At 39.4% G+C, this 15,878-nt stretch overlaps 4 protein-coding genes across 5 annotated transcripts; 1 reads left to right on the top strand and 3 right to left on the bottom strand.

Annotated features, from left to right (window-relative positions):
- Nucleotides 1-15: 15 nt before the first annotated feature.
- LOC104781290 (uncharacterized) lies at nt 16-1,518 on the bottom strand. Its single transcript, XM_010505920.2, has 3 exons — nt 1,396-1,518; nt 1,037-1,299; nt 16-882 (listed from the first exon to the last, which is right to left on the bottom strand). Exons 1-3 carry the CDS (start codon nt 1,403-1,405, stop codon nt 103-105), a joined length of 1,053 nt encoding a protein of 350 aa, XP_010504222.1. The 5' UTR covers nt 1,406-1,518; the 3' UTR covers nt 16-102.
- Nucleotides 1,519-1,970: 452 nt separating this feature from the next.
- On the bottom strand, nt 1,971-9,114 carry LOC104781282 (SUPPRESSOR OF ABI3-5). Of its 2 annotated transcripts, none has more exons than XM_087510597.1 (17): nt 8,804-9,114; nt 8,627-8,706; nt 8,045-8,165; nt 7,810-7,850; nt 6,912-7,620; nt 6,750-6,821; nt 6,567-6,659; nt 6,394-6,473; nt 6,122-6,275; nt 5,436-5,520; nt 5,216-5,307; nt 5,057-5,125; nt 4,423-4,602; nt 4,070-4,262; nt 2,648-3,475; nt 2,368-2,552; nt 1,971-2,290 (listed from the first exon to the last, which is right to left on the bottom strand). In XM_087510597.1, the coding sequence occupies exons 3-17, from the start codon at nt 8,090-8,092 to the stop codon at nt 2,102-2,104; spliced, it is 3,018 nt and encodes a 1,005-aa protein (XP_087366723.1). In that variant the 5' UTR covers nt 8,093-8,165; nt 8,627-8,706; nt 8,804-9,114; the 3' UTR covers nt 1,971-2,101. The 2 variants fall into 2 exon arrangements, with proteins under 2 accessions (XP_087366723.1, XP_087366724.1); XM_087510598.1 differs by having other exon boundaries at nt 6,122-6,272; nt 8,804-9,108.
- Nucleotides 9,115-9,866: 752 nt separating this feature from the next.
- On the bottom strand, nt 9,867-12,920 carry LOC104781286 (protein SCARECROW). The gene is made up of 2 exons (XM_010505917.3): nt 10,587-12,920; nt 9,867-10,476 (listed from the first exon to the last, which is right to left on the bottom strand). Exons 1-2 carry the CDS (start codon nt 12,200-12,202, stop codon nt 10,047-10,049), a joined length of 2,046 nt encoding a protein of 681 aa, XP_010504219.2. The 5' UTR covers nt 12,203-12,920; the 3' UTR covers nt 9,867-10,046.
- A 1,842-nt stretch (nt 12,921-14,762) lies between these two features.
- On the top strand, nt 14,763-15,788 carry LOC104781287 (large ribosomal subunit protein bL17c-like). The gene is made up of 2 exons (XM_087511443.1): nt 14,763-15,162; nt 15,259-15,788. Exons 1-2 carry the CDS (start codon nt 14,838-14,840, stop codon nt 15,666-15,668), a joined length of 735 nt encoding a protein of 244 aa, XP_087367569.1. The 5' UTR covers nt 14,763-14,837; the 3' UTR covers nt 15,669-15,788.
- Nucleotides 15,789-15,878: the final 90 nt, after the last annotated feature.

Here is a 15,878-nt window from a genome sequence, read left to right as displayed (position 1 = left end):
GCAACAGATAGAAGATGCACAAATGAAAATAAATTTTTATTCACAATACTAGAGGAACAGAGGCGTAAGGGGGGTGAGACAAAATGTTAAACAATGTCAAACTTAAGATGCTTGAGGGATAGGCAAGAGTTCTTTTAATACAGTTTCTGCCATACCATCCGCCATCGGGAAAAAATGACCAGCACCTGGAATCTCATGATACTTGATCCAACTTAGTTTCTGAGCAATGATCCTTTGTAGTTGTATTGGGACGAGCCGATCATCATCCCCTTGCCACATATGTATTGAACCTTCACCCTTTGGGAACGGATTATCGATCTTCATCGGATCAAAACTCCATTTCCCGAATCCAACTATCAGGTCTCGGTCTAATGATTCGTGTGTCCCTTGTTGCGTCGTTTGGTTCTTGTAAGGCACCCTTACGGCGAGTTTGGGCAGTAACGCAAGATCTTGGGGAGAGAATATCTTGGGGCTTGATTCCATCACAGCTGATGGTGGGAATAGCTTTTGAGTGTTCCACCAATAGAGTAGCCATGGAGTGTGATGAGTAACGAGCATCGCAAACCTTTCGGTTTTAGATTGCTTGTTCCATAGCTCCCATGTCAAACTATCTGGAAAACTCGGCCACCATGAGTTGATTACAGGACATAGCAATGTCGCTCCAGCGAGCCTGTGGGGAATGTACTTGAGAACACCCCAAACAGCTTGACCTCCCATTGAGTATCCAACCACGTAAAATTTGGAACCAAGTTGTAATTGGTCAGCGAGTTGTTCAACGTCATGAGCTAAAGTCTTTTCATTGCGACTCGGGTCAGGATCGCTCTCTCCATAACCAGGTCGATCATATGACACCACGTAGATGCCGTTTTTCTCAAGAAACCCCTAAAAGAAACATAGAATGCAAATCACTCTATTTAATTAATTAGGTCCCTCGATTTTGTATCAAACGACCAATGTAAATGAAGACAAACAATCTCTAAGTCTTTACGCAAAAGATGTATATATAGTAAAAGAGGAAGAGATAAAAAATCATTACAGGGCGAACACGGCTGGCGATAACAGCATCGCGCCTAAACGTGGAGAATGCGTGGATATAGATGATCTTGAAATTGGCATTTTGTCTACTAACTCCATGTTCTTCGTAGGCCAAATAACGGCCATCACTGAGACGGATCCTAGGGGCGGTAATGGGCGGTCCACCGGGAGTTCCGCATCTCTTAGGAGGTGGAGGTGTAATGGCAACATAAGCCCATACCCCTAATCCAATCAGAACTATTACAACTGCTCCTGATATTAACCCTGTCAAAAAATTTCAAAACAATAAATCAGTCATTACATATCCTTCATCCCTTTTACAAATTACTTACGTTTTACTTGAATCAATCAAAAACTCACATTTCTTCATTGTGAAAAACCTTGATAAAAAAAGTTGGCACTACCAACTTATATTGAAATAAATTGGTATAGGTTTCAAGTGTAATTTTGGATACAGAAGTATATATATATATAGGGTTAGGTAAAACTAAATAAACAGAGGAAAACCTATTATTTCTGTCCCACGTTATGACAACGTAAATCACGGTGGATTCATTGAGAGATCTTTTTGAGGCATTTATCCGGAAATAGCCGGCAGCAACAAAACCCCACACCACAGCCATCACAAACAATGGTTCTAACAAACGTATTTAACTATAATTTAACATGTTTTTAGTTATTGTCGTAACCTTTTTAACTAACGATTATGGTTATAACTTTACAAAATAACAATTTTGTTAAAAGCTTTGTAAGCATTTCGATTATTTTGATAAGTGTGGTGTATCCAGGATAGGATACTGTAGTCTTCACTCCTCAGGTCGTTGTTGTCTCCAAGCTAGAACCATTAAGATAAAACTTATACAAGGTCGTTGCTGTCATTCACGTCCATATGACGAGTTTCGATGGATCGACTCAAGCATGTCTCTATGCATTCATTTTTGGTCAATGTTCTTTTCCATTCATAATTCAACAAAAGACTTACTCTTGAACATATTCAAAATTACTTTCACAGTTTTAAACACAACCGACGATTCAAATTTCCAACACATTTCACACCCACAAACAGTCAATTATTGTCAGACATGTCACGAAACCTTGCAAGTGCTTTCTTTTGGAGAAGAGTTCTGTAAGTGTCACCAGGCTGAACCTCAAACTCAGCATCAACTTTCTTCTGCTGACTTCCAAGTCCTGCTCTCCTATCAACGCCTTGCGCTTGCACCGGTTCTTTCATTCCACTCCCGTCTTTTCCCAAACCCTGAGCACATACCCAACAATAACCATTAACATATAACGTTACCGATAAAACAAGTAACTGTTTTTTTTATAAGTTACCGATCCTTCGTGCCACCCCATGTTCCTCAGCATTCTGTTTCCCACGTTACTCTCGTCTATTGCTCTCTCTTCTGTAATTACTTCGAAACTACTGACTTCCGTGGTTGTTGTCCCACGTCCACCCACACCAGGAGGAAAAGGTGTTGGATCCAATGAACCTTTTCTCAACCCCATTATATCCTCATCTTCATTCAAACACACAATTTTCCCAATTATGTTACTATACTTTTAGAAAAAGTCTACCGTGGAAAAGAGAAGTCAAACAGTCAAGGGCGCTTACTTGAATCAATACCGTCATTTTCATTTGAAGTTGATGAACCATATAAGTTTCTTCTTTCTGCAGCTCGGTCTCGATATGATGCCTGAGGCTGTTCTCTGTGAGTAGGCACTGCAGTCGGCGTTTCAGAGAACCTTCTTCTTTTCCCACTTCCTGAAACCGGAACCGAAGCTGGAGACGCAGAAGGTATAACTGAGGGCGTTTGTACATTAGCTGAAGAAACTCCTCTCTGAGTTCCTCCAAAGGAACCTCTCATCACCCCCACCAAAGTTCCTGCTGTCGTACTGCTGCTCGAGCTCTCTGTAGTTTTCAGTGCAGAAACTCCATTATTGGAGGTACTTCTCTCCTCTGCAATATTTGCATCAGATTTCAGCTTGCCCTTGGATTGTCCAGCGGAGAAGGACGACCTTGCTTCAGCGGAAACTGTAGGTGGATTGTTCCCAAGTGAGGGAGAGGGACGCTGTATTTGGGGTTCATGGCTCCGCTGCTTCCACATTGTTAAAACGTTACTCATTTTTTTCTTGCTAGCCTGTATGCTACTCTTTGATGCAAGTTTTATCTCCTTCACTCTCTCTTTCTCTCTCTTCTCTGATGCAATTGCTGCTGCTGCAGCCGCCTGAACCGCATCTGGTAAGGACAAAGCCTTTTCTACATTAGGGGTAGCAGCCGCTGAAATAATAACTTTTTGTTGACTGGATTTCTCCATCTTGGCAGATTCTGGTTGGTTTTCAGTTAATTTACTCTCATTATTCTGATCAGGACAAGGAACATATTGTTGTGTTTGCTGGTCATACGAGTACCAAAGCCCACTATTGCTGTCATAATAAAGACCTGCATATTTAGAAGCATATGATTATTAAAAAATACTACCTTCTTCTCACACCAGCAAAACCAAGTTGTTCACCACCACACACCAAGTAGAGAGTACTATTGATAACCAGAACCGTTAAACATTTCATCCCTGAGCTCTATCAGATACGAATTTTCTAGGCATATCTATATATAAGGTCCTCTTTACTCACTAATACATAAAAGTCAAAAGTGACAAACATTTGGAAGTCCTACAGCAGCCATAATCAACTGTATCAGACAATACTTGCCTAATCTCTACAGCCATACTATAGAGTCTATAGTTAAGGCATAAAGCTTATATCTCCATGTTGCTAGTTTGGTGCATACAAAGTATAAGAACTTCATTGTCATAAAAAGAATAGCAACCCTGATATAGTTTGAACAACCCAAAGGTGAAGACTTATATTTGCTAAGAAACTATCCTCTGAATGAATAAATCTACGTAAGGCAATTTCAAACCTCTAACAAGGCACTTTCAAATAATTCATGTTTTGCAAATGCCAGACGTGGTAATTAGAGCTACAGCTACCCAGCTATGCAACCATTACAACAGATAAAGTAATAAGTGCAAACCTGAATTTCCATCATAGTAGTATCCAGAAGCAGCATCATAGTAATAACCAGATGCTTCATCCCACACATAGCCAGACTGTGGAGCGGAAGCCCCTTTCTGGGATTCAGTTTCCCCAACGCCCTGGGACTGCTCTCCAGTGGTTTGATTCTCATTAGGATTGTATTCTTTTGGAGCCCATCCAACACCGTCATACTAATAATAACAAAAATGAGTGGCAGTGCACATTATAAAGACGACTGAAAAGAATGAAAATCTTCACGAAAAGCTACCGGATGCTACTAAAAAAATTAATAATCAATGTCTGACCAGCCAATACAGAGAAGGAAACCGGATAAAAACAATCTCTATGTACCTGCTGAGAAAATGCTGCAGCTTCAATTGCAGCAGCAGCAAGGTTGCTGGAGTGAGAGGGCGCTGCTATACCAGTTCCAGAACCATGCACACTCTTTGCATATGCAACTCTAAGGATTTTACCATTCTTTTCCAGAGCTGTTCCGTTTGTTGCTTCAAGTGCCTTAGTAGCATCCTCAATCTACACGTTAATCATGTTTTCTGTTTAATTTGGTAGGTAGATTGAAAAATACTCAGATACCTACATAGATTAGAGAAATATATATATTTGGATATACCAAAGCAATTCTACTACCATATCTGATAACCAGTAAAATATTGAACTGGTAAGAGAATCTGCGACCTCGGGAAATAATCTACTACACGTCTACACAAGCTTCAAAGGTCCATGCAAGAAGTGGTTGTCGATTATAAAGATAGCACGAAAAATGGAAATTTATTGAGCGAGCCAATTTCCGAATAACGCAAAGACTATCCCCAACACTTATAACATTTAAAAACATATATATATCTATATAAATATATCAAAAACAGGTGCTAATGATCAGCAATAGAAAAGATAAACAGAAGAGAGATTTGAGGATTAAAACACTGAGATTAGTAAGTGCAACAATGACATGGCTTTGAGACCCTACCGAACAAAAATGCACAAATGCAAATCCTCGTGAAACATGTGTGAATTTGTCTCTCACAAGACGAAGATCCTACACGATGGACGAAAGAGAAAAACCAGGTCAACTGACGTAAAAAAACATATCCTATTATATAACAAATTCAAAAGGGTTTTCGTCGACCTTGATAGGAGCATGTTTGGAAAATTCATACCGAATCATTTCCTCATCAGCATCTTCATCCAACCCACGTACAACTAAGACATGAGTTGGACCTGGAAGAGAAGAATATTTCTTAGGTATAAGTGACATGTATTAAAGTGCAAAGAACTATAACCTTATACACTTTCAACTGTCTTCTGACCCAACAAGAAAACTAAAACATCTTATAAATAAAATGAACCTGTCTCCGAAGTTCGTTTTCCTGGTGCTGAGTTTGATAAACCTACATCAGCTGCAGGAGAATCCTTGGTCTTGGGTTCATTACACTGCGTTAGGAGAAAGAGACCATGAATTGTTTCAGCCTGTAACTAATCTAAACAAGACACAGACAGCTGCATTGCAAAGGAGGACTATACAACAAGTGACCACCACATCGAACTATTAATAAACACTTAAAAGTAGTTTAAACAAATAGAAGGAAAGATATATCTGAACCCAGCAATAAATACCAGTCAAAGGATGTTATATAAGTTCTCTTACGGACATTAAAATTATGAAAACTGTATCTACTAACAAGCATATTACTGTAAAATGCAACCAAATAAATTCTTCGCACGTCACCAACGTGTTTACATAAGATAAAATCTTGAATACCATTACTACCGACATATGTATGTCACCTTAGTCCCAATCAAAGTGTCATTTGAGAAAACATATTCGTCACCAAAAAGAAGTGAATAACTTTAAACAATACAGATTTCTCCCGAGGGTTTAATCAGTTCTATCTATTTTGGTATTCTCATCACCAACTCATAACAACAACAATGAGCAGTTCTTCCTGCAATTTCATCTGTAGTTTAAGGATGGGTTTCTACTCTAGTCCTGATTATGAAATTTGCAAAACTTTCTCTCAAAGAATGAACAAACCTGAAAGCAGGAAGTTCGCCGCGCAAAATTGATACAGCCACAGATTATACACATCCAATCTGTGGGAACCATCATGCTTCGATTTCCACCATAACCGCGCCTAGAAGCATGTTCCTGCCTACGGGACACACCAGCCCTACCACTAGGTTGGCTGCTGCAACACACCAAAAGTCAGTGTAAGAATACTATACAGCTAACTGAGAGTCAAGGAACTTTTAATTGAATGTAATGAATCTATGATTCCTCCAGGATGTCCAGATATAAGAAAAGACCTGTAATGGAATACTAGCTTCCTTCCATCCAAAACTATACCATCATGCTCAATTCTGTCCATCATGATGTGTGCGGCATCCTGCTCAGACAAACATACATAATTGCACACACTGGATTGAATAGATCACAAGAAAGAGCCCGAGGAATTAACAGCTTAGTTGAAAGAAATTACCACCGTCGGGAAATCTATGAAAGCAAATCCACGAGAAATCCCAGAACTTTGCTCCCGAATCACACGGACATCATGCAATGGACCCCATTCAGCCTAGTCATAGATAAGGGGATAATGAAGTCATGCAAAATAAAACTGTTCAACCCTCAGAATATACAAACTCAAAAATAAAGAAGAGATTACCAGAATCTGGTATAGATCTTCTTCTGTTGATTTCATTGAGAGACCCTTCACAAGAACAGTGGCGGATGGGGTCTAGCAAAAATCATAAAAATATAGGAACGGTTTTTTTAAATGTCTTCACAACAAAATAATTTAAACCAGGGATGGGAGAATATTATATACAGCAGAAAAATGATCCTGGTCATGTCTATCTTCGTATTCTCTTCGCCTCTCACTTTCATGCCAGTGATCGCCCTCGTAGCTGTCCTCCCGGTAACTCCGCCCATGGCTACGACCCCTAGGAGATCTTGATCTAGAGAACTCACCACGTCCAGTAGATCGAGATTGTGATTTCTCATATCTCTTATGAGGACTCTCATCTCTTTCACGGCTAAAACATCGTTTGTCCCAGTCCCTATCACGTGAGTCCCACACTCTATCTCGTGAGTCTCGTCCTCTATCCTGCGGATCCCGACTCTTTCGATTGCCATCTCTAAAACTGCCCCTTTCATAATCAGAATCATAACTCCGGCGAGTATAATCATAACTTTTCTCCCGGCTAGCTTCTCTACTATGATGGTAATTTCTAGATCTATGGGTATAATCACTACCAGAATAGTCATCGCGGCCATCATACCGTGACGACCTTTCATCACGGTAGTATCCATTTCGGCTCGCAACTTCACTATCGTGATAATAATCAGCAGCATAATTTGAATCCATGTACGGCTTTTCTTGCCTGCGAAGTTCACGAGGATAATTTTCTTCATAGTTTCGCCTTCTAGATTGAGGCAGCGCACCAGGAGTATTCTGTCCAGGTGGATAACTGTAGCCATCATCATCCCGCATCAACCTTTCATCAGGATATCCCTCATCATATGATACGCCAAACCTGTACGAGAAATGTAGCATTGGTGGTACATAAAAGGCATAAAAAATGGAATATCATGAATATTTAAGCACAAGTAACCAAACCAAATAAAGTACATGAAATGCGATTTAGTAGTTCAAATTAATATATGAGGTTTCTCCCATGAGAACTAAAAAATACACCAATATAGTCAATTCAACAAGCACTAACCGATTATTTGGATCATGCTCAGTACCATAACCCTCCGGAGCCTGTGAATTGAAGAGAATAAGCTATGTCAGCAACAAACATCATGACTGATATTACGTTAGCCAAATCCCATCCACATCCTCACTCTCCACGTCTCTCACTCCACGGATGAGGGCCGTAAAAATTGACATTCACAACATCCCTAAAAATTTCTTGTCTATTCATCCCATATATGTAAGGAGAAAACCACAATTACACTGTTATTATCCCATTCTTGCTGACGACCATATCGACTAGGATCCATTTCGAGCCAGCACACCGAGCAAATCTTTGACGGTCAGAGAGAATATTAAAATAATAATGTCTAAAGCCCTTCCCTGAAATACACGCATAAACAAACAGGTACCTGTTAATATAGAATTCCCACGACTGATCCCAATCCCCTTTCGAAATTGGATCCATTAACCACGAAACAGATTACTACAATAAATCCATAGCAAAATAAACAGAGACATACATATCTAACTCAGACAGATCATTTAGGTAAAGAGACTATTCTAGAACTAGCTAGATATTCTCACTAAGTAGAAGAACAGCATTGGCTAGGAAGTAGGAAAAGCACAATAAGAATGCTTACAACCATACAGATCATTCTACATTTAACTAACAACCAGGCCTTAAATATTTTGTCACGCATACTTTGCTAATCAACTGGGAGAACCAGATACAAAAAGGGCCATGGAACAACAACAATTGCTTAATCCAAATCCCTTTAAACGTCTCAAACAAATCGTAACTGCTCACATCCACGGAAATAGGTAATGAAAGATGAGCATACCTCCCACGCTCAACCCCGATGAACTGAAAGCAACACGACGACTCCGGACCCCAAAAGACACCAGTGAACGGAAGATTGCGCTGAGCGGAACAAAGACTTGGAATAAGAAATCTATTGATAATATAGAGCACAAAATCAGAGAACCGTAAGAACCAGATATGAGAGTGAGAGACGAGCCTGAAACAGGTGACGAAACGATCGATAGCGAGAGAGAACTCGAGCGATGAAGTTAGCCGTATAAATCGGAATGGTTGCGAGCAGTACCCGTGAGAGAACTCAACAGAAAGAAAAATTGAAAACTGGGTGTAGAAATATTCAACAGCGATTGATTAATTTTTTGCGAGAGACGTATTTTAGAGCTCTACGGTGGACTTGGCCGAATCGGAGAACTTTAACCAGATTAGGGTTTCGCGTTGTTGAAGATGATGAGATATGTGAAGAGGCGTGCATATTTACAAAAAAATAGAGTTATTATTAGTATTATTTATACATTAGATATCCATACATTAAATTATAAACAACATAGAAAAAGGTAACTATGTTAAACGTTTTTTACTTTTTAAGGTACGTAATTAACATTAAAATTGCGTATTTGACCTTTTCATACAACTTTACCACTTTTGGTATAACGTTTAGTTTCGATTTGTATACAGTTCTGAACTTTTTGCTCCAGAGACCATACACACGAGTGTGTGTGTGTGTGTGTGTCTGTTCGACATCCTAAATTTTAGCAAATTGTTTATATGCGGAAACACTTACACGGGCGAAGCCATTGTGGTGTTGTCACATAATATCAAAATGGTTGATTAAAACCTACACTAGTAACTAAAGAGTGTTTTTAACAACAATATAATCAGCAATTTTTAACCAACCAATTTCTTTTCATCCATGTTTCGTCAATTTCAAATATTTGTTTATTTTGTATAGACTATATAGGATACATGCATCACTTAGGCATAAAAGTATAATTTCACCGTTTTTTACAACAAACAAAGTGGATAACTTTCAAAAATATTCTGCAGCTTTAGAGAAATTTGCATGTGATACATCAAGTAAATATGCACTGTTTTCACTTTATCCCTATGACATAGCATACACTGTATATACGTGTTTTCATTTTCAATTTTGATGTTCCATTCCTAAAAAGATTAGGTCCGTGATGGTAGCGGTGGATCGCTTTTCTAAGTATGCTGTGTCCGTGATGGTATTATTTTCATTTGCTTGCTTCCATATCAACTTGTTTATTCAAGATCAACTTCTATGAATTCCACCAGTGAGGTAACCAATACAGAGTGCGAGTGAGACAATAACTTAAGTAAGAATCCTCTCTTTTAAAAACATAACCAAGAAAAAAGAAAAAAGTAAACCCAGGTAAAATCTATTTATGGGCATTGTTTGTGACAAAGAGAGAAAAAAAAAACTAAGAACGAGGCGTCCAAGCTGAAGCAGTGAGTAAGGAAAGATCTTTCCATCCAAGCTTCAGCGTACCATTATCATCAACCAAAGTGTAACCATCCGAAGGAAACATTCCAAGCAGAAGAGTCGCTTGTGTAGCTGCATTGCCAGCTAAAGATATACCTTTAAACCCACATTGTTGCATTTTCTCCCTCCAGCTCTCAAACTTCACTTCCCCGCTCCTAGACGGTCCTCCCACGGCCAATACATTCCGTATCTCTTTCGATAATAGCTGCTGCTCCACCACATGTCTCTCTTCACTCTCTTCGCCGTAGCTTGCTCCCAACGAATCAAACAGTGCTGAGTAGTAATGTATTGCTTCCACAAATCTTCCTAAGAAGGAACCAGCATGGCTCAGGTCTTGTTCAACTACTGTCACAACTTTAGGAGCTAATCTGTTCATTCCCCAATCATTAACCCAAAAAAAAACCACTTTTTAAAACATCTCTCTACAATAATCTTAAACAATTTATATAGTCAAAGGTAGTGAATGTTTTATTATTACCTTTGGAGTAACCAGAGAGTGTGTGCATCAGAGCCAGTAACATCATAAAGAGAATGTTGAAGCCAGTGAACAGCAACAGCTTCTCTCTTCCTCACATTGAGTCTCTCAGTGTCCAAGTTTCCAACTTTCTCAGCTAAAGGACAGAACTCAAAAGGTAGACCAAGCTTATCCGCGAAATCCGAAAGACGTTTCCCAGTAGCCTGAAGAGCTTCCATGGAAGTACCAAGTCCCGTGAGACGCACGTGAGGAGGTCCTCCAGGTCTAGAAGCAAGAATGTGGAATAAACCAGGCCATTGAAGTCCCTGCATGATGTCTAAATCAATGATGTGTACACTGTCTTCTTTCTCAAACGCTTCTTGAATCGCCTGATTCGCTGTAAAGTGTGAGAATTTCACTAAAGGGCTTATCCCATTAAACACCTGAAACGCAGAGACCATCTTCAAGCTATGCGTTTGAGGCATCCACCGTGAAGGCAAAGCCGCGTAAATCCCTAGACACGAGTTGAGTAATCTGGCTGACATAGCTTCGGAGAAGTAAGCAGCTACTCTCTGCGCTGAGGTTCCGTAAGGAGTTGACAATTGAGAGATCTCGAGAAGAAGCTTGTTTGCTTCTTCGAGGTTATCCGCAGAGACAGCTTCAGCACACTGTAGCAGCAATGTGAGAAGGTGTAAACCTTCTTCATCTTGCTTCTGTCTCTTAATCTCTTCTTTCCTCTCTCTTAACGCCTCCGCGGTGTTTGTGATGGTGGCTGTGGTTGTGGTCACCGTCTCCGGTTGCGGTGGTGCATCGGTGGAAGAATTCTCCCTTTCTTGTTGCTGAATCGGAGGTGGAGGAGGAGTCTTATGTTGTTGTTGTGGTTGTTGCTGTTGATGTTGTTGTTGATGTTGTTGTTGTTGCTGTTGGTGTTGAGTTACAGGAGGAGAAGGGTTGTTTGAGATCTGATAGAGAGGTTCGAAAGATTGAGGAGAAGGGTCGGAGGAGGAGGAAGGATCAAGAAGCATGAGAGATCGGAGTCTATATTCAAGAAGAGCTCCAAGATTTGGGTTACAAGGGAAGATAATGTCTCTAACGTTTTGGATAAGTTGAGGGATTGAGACTGAGGTTGAGGAGTGGATAAGGTCTCTAATAATGGCGTCAACCCAAACCGTAGGTGAAGCAGAAGAGGACGAAGAGTCTTGTTCCATTGGCTGTACGGACATAGCATTCCGACCACCACCACGGTCTGAAGGGAAAACCGGAAGACCAGAGAAGCCACAGACAGAGAGAGGTGGGTTTGGCTGAGAAGCAACAGCCGTCGCCGCGGTAAGAGACGGTTGTTGTTGTTGTTGTTGTTGTTGTTGTTGTTGTTGTTGTTGTTGTTGTTGTTGTTGTGGTGAAAGAGTATTGTAGTTGGAGTCGAGGAGGTGAGAGGCACGGCGAGGAGGGCGAGAAGGGTTGTTGTAGTCAGGGTTAGAAGACATCTCGGAAGCTAATCGTTTCCTCACCATCACTAAAGGAGGAGGTGGAGGTTGAGGAGGAGCACCACTACGGTTGTTGCTACTACTACTACCGGAAGAAGTGGTTCTTAAAGGACTATGAGGAGGTTGACCACCGTTGAAATCGCCGGAATCCGCCATGGAGATTGAAGGGTTGGTCGTGGGATTGCATGGTTATAAATAGAAACAAAATAAAGGGAAGAGTAGCAAAATCCAAAATCGAAAATTTCCAAACAGAAGAGGGCTTTTTCTAGTAGAAAAGCTAGTATCTTTTCTTTTTAAAAAATCTATGGGGATGCTTAATTTACTTCAATCTTCTTCACGATCTCCGATGAAGAAGAAAAAGGGGGAAAAAAACTCAGTGAGGGTGAATTTGGAACTAAGTGAGTTGGAGGATGAATCCCGGAAAAAGGGGTTTTGGTTTTTTTGGTATATTGAGGTGGACGAGGAGGAGGACAGTGTGTGCAGTGAAAAAGGGTCCTGGCCGTATCTAAATCGTCTTCCTCCTTTCGAATTATTGTGAATGTCGCTTCGTTACATTTAATGACTCTTTACATCTCTATTCATGTTAACTCTTCTCTCTTTCTTTCGCTCTCTCTCTCTCTCTCTCTGTCTTTTAATTTATTGGGTGGGTTAATTAATTGCTGAGGGGGACTGAGTTGGAAAAATAATAAAAAATTGGGAAGAGATTAGGTGCGTGATCGGAATTGTTCGTCGTTGCGTGTTTGACGTCTTGCTTTTGCCGATCCATCTCTTACTCTCTTTTCTTCTTGACCTCTCCTCTCTCTCTCTCAAACTAACCACAAGAAGATAATATTTTGTTTGCTATATAATAATAACAGAGAGAGCTCAATTTCGTGGAACCGGTTGGCTATATACAGTATATATATATACTTTATTACTATTAATAATATACGGAATTCAGATTTTTTATATTAAAAATTTGTATTAAGTAACGGAATATTCGCATTACGTATGTGGAAGTAATTTTCTGGTTAGCAGCAGTACAAGAACTGAGGTGGAGTAAGTGGAAACTCAAATAATTCAATACACATGAAGAATAGACGAACGAGGTTCCATGGTTGGTTCGTCCCGTAAAATAGTGTCCACAAGAATCGTATCTCCTCCAATCCAAACCATTTCTTGTACTTTATAGGTTCAAGCGGACTAGAGTTCGAAACCAGTATAAAAACATTTTAAATAAAAATATACCAAAAGAATTATAACTAGTCTTTTAAACTAAACATACATGACTTATATACTGTATGTATTACAGTTACATTACATGACTTTGGATTCATAAACCAAGTAATTAGATTTGGAGTCAGGTTGTACTTAGGTTTGGTATGAGAGATGTGGACGAAGAAGTCTTTCACACAATCGAAAGACTTTTTTTTTTTTTTTTGTGGTACGATGTGCTTGATTGCTACTAAGATGGGCAGTGCTGGCCAATAGTATAGCCAACTTGCTATTTTGTGCTAAAATTAGAAATATGGTTTTCCTTAAACCGTCCTAATTGAAAGAGATGATAAAAATAGAATTTATTTTTAAAAAGAAAAAAAGCCAAGTCCCTTAATAAATAAATAAAAATAAAAAGGCATTTTACGTAAGAGCAATTGGACAAGACGTAGAGCTAAAACAGTAAATAACAAAAGAAGAAAAAGGAAGAAAAGAGAGAGCAGCACATGTTTTGATGAAGCCATTACACCAACTGTCAAACCAGTTCCCGATAAAATCTGAAACTAGTGTTTGACATTTTGCTTTCATCTGCATCCTCTTTCTTTTCCCTTTTGTCCTTTTTTTTTTCTAAATGAAAAAATTACTATTATTATAATATTTTTATTACAAAGTTTTGGACCTGTTTGACTGACAATTTTTTAGACTTTTGTACGTCAAAACACTAGCCCCCATGGCCAATATAATAATAGCATGGCTTGGCTTGGCTTTGGCATGTATGGCAGTGAACCCTATAAGAAACCATCCACGCTTTTTACGATCTTGTTTTTCCCCTTTTTCACTTCCAACTACTCTTTAAAAAAAAAATAATAATTCTCTTCGGAACACAAACACACACGGCTCAATATGAAAGTATCTCAGCGTAAAAAGCTGAATGTCTTTCTCCAAGTTCATATTCCAAAAAGTCTCTTCTGCCCTTTTAGTGTTATTTCGCTAATTGCCTGCCTCATTCGGTTGCTCACCTCCTACCCCCACCGTATTTTTCATGATAATTGCTGAGAAATCTTCACAAATATCAGATGTACATATATATTTTTAAAGAAATAATTATATGATGTATGATACAACATAGTTTTATTTTTGCCCAAAAAAATACAACATACAGTAGTTCTATTGTAATTATTTCTTTAATACTCTTATATGTTAAATTTAAATGATACTAATACTCATTATGAGAGTTTTAATCATTTAACTAGTTATGTAAGTTAATTAGTGGAGTGGAAAGTTAAAGGGTCTACTTCACACTTGTTTCTATATTTGTATGATATAGCATTCACTCATTACTGGAGAAGTATTTGCACATAAAAAAACTTTCTATTTGTATCCTGCCATTTGTATACTTACGATGATTCGATACCTCTCTGTCTTTATATAGTGGAAGAAGACAATGTAAATTACCTTATTGTACTGTATATGTTTTTAGCAAGCAGCATATATAAACAATTCTAATCTTACATCATATAGCGCAAAGACCAAGACCAAATGCCAAAAGTCTATTGTGTAAGAGTTACCGTTTTCTAAGCCCATTAAGGCCCATGAAATGGCTTCTGATAACCAAAGTCCTCTTCCTCTATCCCCCCCTTATCCATTCCTACAGCAAAACCAACCTTTGTTGCAGAGGGAGAATCACACTCTAATGGCGATTCCAGTGTCCATGGCAATGGCGACGACACCTACAGATTCCGTTAGCAGAGTTTGGAGCATGTCTTCTCTCAAATCAGCTCTTCCGTCTCCGTCATCATTCCGGTTACCTACATCCTCTTCTCGCCGTCCGGTCACTCTCCGCCTCCCCATCTCTTCTCCTTCACTCCCTTCGTTCTCCGGTCTCTCTCCGGTCAACCCTCTCCTCTCAATTGGACTTCCAGGTAAACATTTCAACCTCCACAGAGAGACATTATCGTTTTCAATTTCGGCTCAATTGAAATCTTTAGGGTTTTATTTTGGGAATTTCGCAAACGCAGATTGGAAGAGTTTTGAGAATGGATTCAAAATCGTTGATGGTGGTGGTCGTGTTTACGCTATGAGACACGGACGACGTGTTCCGAAGCTGAACAGACCACCGGACCAGCGTAAAGCTCTTCTGAGAGGACTCACGACTCAGCTTCTTAAGCATGGGAGAATCAAGACGACTCGAGCTAGAGCTAGTGTGATGAGGAAGTTCGTTGACAAGATGATTACATTGGCTAAAGACGGTTCGTTGCACAAGAGAAGACAAGCTTTGGGTTATATCTACGAGAAACAGATCGTTCATGCTCTGTTTGCTGAGGTTCCTGATAGATATGGTGAGAGGAATGGAGGATACACGAGGATCATCAGAACTCTTCCAAGGAGAGGTGATAATGCTCCAATGGCTTACATTGAACTTGTCTAAGGTCAATAGTATCTCTCTTTCTTTATAATTGCTAAATTGTTATAAAATGACTTCTGCTATGTAATATCTTAAAAACAGTTGTTGATGCAGATATGAGATCATTTTGTTTTTGTTTTGTGAGATTCAATTGTTAAAAATGCTTTCTTTAGAGTTGAGACGATGAGCATATAGATGAATGCTTTTGTTCTTTCTCTCGTTCTGGTAATGATC

The sequence above is a fragment of the Camelina sativa genome, chromosome 4 (genome assembly GCF_030686135.1).
Source record: "Camelina sativa cultivar CO46 ecotype springtype chromosome 4, ASM3068613v1".
NCBI classification, from domain to species: Eukaryota; Viridiplantae; Streptophyta; class Magnoliopsida; order Brassicales; family Brassicaceae; genus Camelina; species Camelina sativa.
This window is presented reverse-complemented; position numbering and strand designations above follow the sequence as displayed.

What these genes read in the sequence shown, in the direction of transcription:
- LOC104781282 (XM_087510597.1), bottom strand. Translation starts at nt 8,092, where the DNA reads ATGGATCCTAGTCGATATGGTCGTCAGCAAGAATGGGATAATAACAGT. An exon ending in AAGCTAGTATTCCATTACAG is followed by an intron (nt 6,276 to 6,393) that starts GTCTTTTCTTAT and finishes GGTGTGTTGCAG; the next exon opens with CAGCCAACCTAGTGGTAGGG. An exon ending in GGCGAACTTCCTGCTTTCAG is followed by an intron (nt 5,521 to 6,121) that starts GTTTGTTCATTC and finishes CTCCTAACGCAG; the next exon opens with TGTAATGAACCCAAGACCAA.
- LOC104781287 (XM_087511443.1), top strand. Translation starts at nt 14,838, where the DNA reads ATGGCTTCTGATAACCAAAGTCCTCTTCCTCTATCCCCCCCTTATCCA. An exon ending in CCTCTCAATTGGACTTCCAG is followed by an intron (nt 15,163 to 15,258) that starts GTAAACATTTCA and finishes TCGCAAACGCAG; the next exon opens with ATTGGAAGAGTTTTGAGAAT.
- LOC104781286 (XM_010505917.3), bottom strand. Translation starts at nt 12,202, where the DNA reads ATGGCGGATTCCGGCGATTTCAACGGTGGTCAACCTCCTCATAGTCCT. An exon ending in ACTCTCTGGTTACTCCAAAG is followed by an intron (nt 10,477 to 10,586) that starts GTAATAATAAAA and finishes GGGAATGAACAG; the next exon opens with ATTAGCTCCTAAAGTTGTGA.
- LOC104781290 (XM_010505920.2), bottom strand. An exon ending in TCGCCAGCCGTGTTCGCCCT is followed by an intron (nt 883 to 1,036) that starts GTAATGATTTTT and finishes TGTTTCTTTTAG; the next exon opens with GGGTTTCTTGAGAAAAACGG.